We start from the raw sequence: 6,338 nt of genomic DNA, 5'->3' as shown, positions 1-6,338 counted from the left end.
TGTGTTTGTGCGTGTGTGTGTGTGTGTGCATGTGTGTGTGTGTGTGTTTGTCTGTGTGTGTCTCTTTGTGTTGGGGGAGTTGGTGTACAAAGAGATACAAGGCAGCATAAAGCTTTCCCTCTAATGAGATTAGGTTTTGACTAGCGATCCACTCACTCCCCCTCTGGCTGCCGTCCAAAGCCGCCACTGTAAAGAGAGGAGAGAGACGAGATACTCAAACTGCATGTGGTAACAATTATGTCGGGTGGAAATCAAAGCATACTGCTTTGTTAAAACCTTCGGCATGCGTAATGAGAGAGCTGGGCCTTTCCTCCCTCATCGCACGGAAGCCCTGATGTTAATTGTGGAGTGTGAGCGTTTGCAACAGAGAAGCAGACAGATATAGAGAGAAAGGGAGAAAGTAAATACCAGAAAAGGAAGAAAAGGGAGAATAAGTGATTAAATGAGAACAAAATAATGCCTCCGTTGCAGAGAACCAGCACTACTAACGCAGACTTGAGTGCTCTGAGCATTTTGAAGGCCTTTGATTCTTGGATTCTAGTGCTCTTCATGCAAGTGGTTAAGTATGCACTTCTAAGTGAATACTAGGGTGTAATTTGCTCGTCACAGGCTATGTGCACGTTGTGGCAAAGCTCTAACGGTTTGCGAGCATTGTTGGAGATTTTGTTTTGAATGACTGCAATTTAGGAAGGCTCAATGCAACTTGTTATAAAAGTTTCATGTTGCTGATGGCATTTAAAAAATTGAGATCTTTGGATTTAACCTATGCATAATGTGTCTGTCTTCCCAAGTGTAAGCGCACGTACAGTATGTCTGTTCTGTTTTAAAAAGTGGCTGTGTTTCCATGGGTGACTGAAGATGGAATTATCCTTCTGCGGGCAGATGTACAGCCATCACACCAAGAATTGATTTATACTGTAGTTCAGAATCACATTGCACCTGTTGAAACAACCACCAAAGTATTGTCTGTGGGGATGCACTAACCCAACTTTTTCGCTCCAGATACCAACTGCGATAGAACATATCAGGCTATCTGCCGATACTGAGTACGGGTCCAATACCAGTGCTTTCATTTACTATTTAAAATGTGTAGACCACATTAGATGGAACTCTGAACATGAGGCCAGGGATGCTGTGACACTGAGAACTGAGTTGTCAGTCTGCTGTGAGTGACTACACTGTAACTCATTCTGGAAACTTTATGATGACATTTACAAAGAAATAGCATTCAATGAAGGTCGGTTATGTCATGGCCAATACCAGTTCCCTCTAATAAAGTCAGCATCTGCACTGATACGGAACATTGGAAACTAGCAGGAGACAACACTACTGTTAAAATGTCAAATATGTCACAACATGACTGTTGTTAGATCTTTGAAGAGCCTAAACGTAGATGATGTTGTGACACCATAAACCTTTAACACAGTTCTATAAACCTAGCTTTACTCACATGTGGTGGGGGTGTAGGAGCTGTTTCGGGGTGCTCCTTGCGTGCTGGGTGGGGGCGGCATGGTAGGGGGGGTCAACCTGGACTGTGTCTTGACGTCCGCAGGTGAGTCGGGCATGGTGGAGCGCTTCCCAGTGCGATCTGAAGGCAAACAAAGCAAAAGCTTATAATAACATACCAAAAATAACATGCTGATATTTTAACAAAGGAAATAAACAACAGCTCAGGGCAACACATTCCACATCTGTGCACACTGAGAGGAACTAAATCATAATTTGCACATATACAGAAGCAGGATTTAATTTTTATTAACAAAGCGCTGGTGAGGTGTACCACACTTAACTAGATCTGGAAATAGATGGCTCACCACATCATGTGTCTGGTCACAATGACACTGATGCATATGCTCAGACTGTCAGATGATGAATGAGAGGGGGGGGGGGGGGGGATGAGAGGGGGGCAGGGGGGGGGGGGGAGGAGAGACCACAGGCACACAGTCGACACCCGAGAGAGGAGGTAAATCTGCAGCGAGTACGGGTCCATTCCACCAACATCTGTGCCATCTGCATGCCCGCTGTACAGAACGGCCACATGTATCCCCCCCTCTCTGCACACTACTGCTGTGCTCATACACACACACACACACACACACACACACACACACACACACACACACACACACACACACACACACACACATGCACATACACAAACACACACACACACACACACACGCACACACGCTTGTTTCTCTGGATACTATAGTCACATCTGTTTAGTGCTGGAGCAGGGCAGAAAAACCAACTAGTTAATGAACTAGTGGACAAAATTTAAGCACAACAGATACAGAAACTCCACCAGTGAGACCCCTAGAGGTCAATGAACTGCCTGTCCCAAGTCAGGGTAAAGAAGGAGGGTTGGGCGTAGGGTTAGCAACCCTACCCTGTAAAAAAGTACATTGCTACAGAAACGTCAAAAACAATACAAACAGTAAACCTTATCCTGGGAGCGGAAGGATCTTCTTCACGAAGACGAATGACGCTGGGTGGTGAAAGCCGAAAGGAAGCTACAAAGCCGACTACCCTCCTGTCAACCAGGAACATCAACATCGGCACATGGAATGTTAGGACCATGTATGAGCCAGGGAAGATGGCGCAAGTGGCAATAGAAATGAGGAACAACAACTTGGCCATGTTAGGCATCAGCGAGACACGTTGGACCCAAGCTGGACAGACACGACTAACAACAGGAGAGCGGCTGTTGTACTCTGGGCATGAAGGAAGAGACGCACCCCATACTCAGGGAGTAGGCTTCATGCTGTCCAAGCAGGCACAAAGGGCACTGATTGGATGGGAGACACACGGCCCCAGGATCATTACTGCATCATTCCGGACTATGAAGAAAAAGATCAAGATGAATGTCGTCCAGTGCTATGCTCCAACAAACGACAGTGAAGAGGAGGACAAAGACAAGTTTTATAGCAGACTGCAGAAAATCCTCGAGACCTATCCAGAAAAGGACGTCACCATCCTCATGGGAGATGTCAACGCCAAAATCGGGACTGACAACACCGGATACGAACTAGTCATGGGAACCCATGCCCTGGGAGAGATGAATGAGAATGGAGAGAGATTTGTGGACCTATGCGCACTCAACAACCTGGTCATCGGAGGCAGCATCTTTCCTCACAAGCGGATCCATAAGAGTACTTGGGTATCGCCAGATAGCAAGACAGAGAACCAGATCGATCACGTCTGCATTAGCAAGAAATTCAGACGATCCTTGCAGGATGTTAGAGTGAGAAGAGGGGCAGACGTGGCGTCCGACCACCACCTGGTGGTGGCCAGACTGAAGTTGAAGCTGAAAAGGAACAACGAGATAGAAACATCAGACAGAAGAGTAAAATACAACGTCAGCCTTCTGAAAGACCCCAAGACTAGACAAGAGTTTAGCCTGGCACTGAAAAACAAGTTTGAAGTGCTTCAGGAACTACTTGAAGAGGAGGATGATAATGTAGTCAACAGATGGCCGAAAGTGAAAGAGACACTTAGGTCAGCATGCCAAGAAGTAGTGGGACCAAAGAAACACCAGCACAAAGAGTGGATTACAGCAGAGACCTTGACCAAGATAAAAGACAGGAAGATGAAGAAGGCAGTTGTTAACAACAGTAGAACAAGAGCAGCGAAGGCCAAGGCTCAAGAGGACTACGCGGAAGCCCATAGAGTAGTGAAGAGAAACATCAAGAAAGACAAAAAAGATTATATAGATGGACTGGCAGCAGAAGCGGAGCAGGCAGCATACAGTGGCAATATGAAACAGCTGTATGATATCACCAAACGACTCTCCGGGAAGTTCAGCAAGCCAGAAAGGCCAGTCAAAGACAAGCAGGGGAACACCATCAATAGTCAAGACCAGCAGATGACCAGATGGGTAGAGCATTTTGAAGACCTCCTGAACAGGCCAGCACCCCCAAACCCTCCAGACATAGCAACAGCCAGCATGGATCTCCCGATCAACTGTGAAAAGCCGACCAGAGCAGAGATCAGGAAGGCTATCACCCTGATGAAGAACGGGAAGGCGGCTGGACCCGACGATATACCAGCAGAGGCCCTAAAGGCAGACTTGGATGCATCAGTGGAGATGCTGTACCCACTCTTTGAGAGGATCTGGGAGGAAGAGGAGGTACCGGCAGACTGGAAAGAAGGATACCTTATCAAGATCCCTAAGAAAGGGGACCTCAGCAACTGTAACAATTACAGGGGCATCACATTCCTATCGGTGCCAGGAAAGGTCTTCAACCGAGTCCTCTTGGAGAGGATGAAGGAAACCGTAGATTCGCAATTGCGAGACGAACAGGAAGGCTTCCGGCAAAATAGATCCTGCACTGACCAAATCGCTACTCTACGCATCATAGTTGAACAGTCCTTGGAGTGGAAGTCATCATTGTACATCAACTTCATCGACTATGAAAAGGCATTCGACAGCGTGGATCGAGAAATCCTCTGGAAGCACCTTCGGCACTATGGCATCCCAGCCAAGTTGGTCAACCTGATTAAAAACTCCTATGAAGGCATGTCCTGCAGAGTTATACATGGAGGACAGCTCACAAACAGCTTCCAAGTACGAACAGGAGTCCGACAAGGATGCCTGTTGTCACCTTTCCTCTTCCTCCTCGCAATCGACTGGATTATGAAGACATCCACCAGCGAGCGTAGGAACGGAATACAATGGACTCTGTGGAGCCAGCTCGACGACTTAGACTTTGCCGATGATCTGGCACTACTTTCCCACAGCCATCAGCAGATGCAAGAGAAGACAAATGTGTGGCACCTTGTCACAGCAAATCGGCCCAATCATCCACAGGGACAAGACCAAGATCCTAAAGACCAATTCCGCAAGCACAGAACCCATCACTCTGAATGGGAGCCCCCTGGAAGAAGCGCAGTCCTTCACATACTTGGGAAGCATCATTGACCAGCAGGGCGGTACAGACGCAGATGTCAAGGCAAGGATTGGTAAAGCAAGAGCCGCCTTCGCCCAGCTCAAGAACATCTGGACCTCCAGAGAGCTGTCAGTGACCACCAAGATCCGAATATTCAACTCCAACGTAAAGTCAGTCTTACTGTATGGGGCAGAGACCTGGAGGATAAATAAGACTACCATCAGAAAAGTTCAGACCTTCATCAACACCTGCCTCAGAAGAATTCTCCAGATCCGATGGCCTGACACCATCAGTAATACCAACCTCCGGGAAAGGACGTGCCAACTCCCTGCCGAAGAAGAAATCAGGAAGAGGAGATGGAGCTGGATAGGGCATACCCTACGAAAACCACCAACCAGCATCACTAGGCAGGCGTTGCGGTGGAACCCCACAGGCAAACGGGGAGAGAGGTCGGCCAAGAACACCTGGCGACGCGACCTTGAGGCTGACACCACCAGATGGGCTACACCTGGAACCAGTTAGAGAAAATGGCCCAGGACAGAGGACCTGGAGAGCGTTGTTGTTGTTGTTGGCGGCCCATATCCTGGTAGGGGTGACGGGCAGTAAGTAAGTAAGTAAGATACAGAAACCAGTCGGAACATAATCACCACTACTCATGAGAGATTTTAGAGATAAAACCTTAATCACAAAAAAAGAAAATTCTTGATGACAGCCTGTTTTCACCTCATGGAGTTGCTTTGTGCTCAGCAAATAACCGACCATATCAAATGCATGAGAGCAACAACAAGACATTATCAGAGTTTTGCACTGGCAGTGGGGGCTGAGCCCATATTGCGCAAGATAAGATACACAACTTCCCTTACCAATAGCAGTAACACAGAGTAAAAAGACTGTTATAACTGGCACATTGTGAAGGATTGAGATGCCACAAAAAAGGTAGAGAGGAAGGGGGGTGGAGGGAAGAAAAAAAAATGAGAGGGGGAAGGGTGGAGCTGCCATAGAACAAAAGAATTATCTGTGACATTGGGAACACATAGTTGTAATCATGGAGGAGGACTCAGATTCACACAAGACATGCACAGTAACGGCACACATACTGTAATCAGAGTGGTAAGGGAAACAGGGTCTCTGTCCCATGTTTTTCTCAAGACCCAAGTGTGTGTGGTGTGTGTGTGTGTGTGTGTGCATGATGAATATGCACTCTATACATGTCTATATTTTACATGCACCTATGTTTGTTTGCATATTTCCCCACAGGTCTGTGTATAAAATGTATACACTAATACGATATAATGGTAGTTTCCCTCGTGACGATGTTTGGATTATTAAGTTTAGGTGAAATGAATGAGAAATACTGATGTGTAAGAGACAGGATAGCATAAGCCTGTTAGCTAGGCTCAAGCTCAGCAGCACTCTGGCTCACTGCTGCCGAAGTCACTGTGACTAAGT

At 47.0% G+C, this 6,338-nt stretch overlaps 1 protein-coding gene across 5 annotated transcripts in view; it reads right to left on the bottom strand.

The window, feature by feature from the left end:
- The window catches only part of runx1t1 (RUNX1 partner transcriptional co-repressor 1), a 61,036-nt gene that overhangs the window by 18,247 nt on the left and 36,451 nt on the right, over positions 1 to 6,338 (bottom strand). For all 5 annotated transcript variants that reach the window (XM_032536358.1, XM_032536352.1, XM_032536356.1 and 2 more), the window contains exon 2: positions 1,451 to 1,588. In XM_032536358.1, coding sequence (XP_032392249.1) covers positions 1,451 to 1,565 — 115 coding nt within the window. In that variant the 5' untranslated portion in view covers positions 1,566 to 1,588. The remainder of the gene's footprint in view (positions 1 to 1,450; positions 1,589 to 6,338) is intronic.

Source organism: Etheostoma spectabile, chromosome 14 (genome assembly GCF_008692095.1).
Source record: "Etheostoma spectabile isolate EspeVRDwgs_2016 chromosome 14, UIUC_Espe_1.0, whole genome shotgun sequence".
NCBI classification, from domain to species: Eukaryota; Metazoa; Chordata; class Actinopteri; order Perciformes; family Percidae; genus Etheostoma; species Etheostoma spectabile.
The sequence above is the reverse complement of the archived record's forward strand: the minus strand, read 5'-3'. Positions and strand labels throughout refer to the sequence as shown.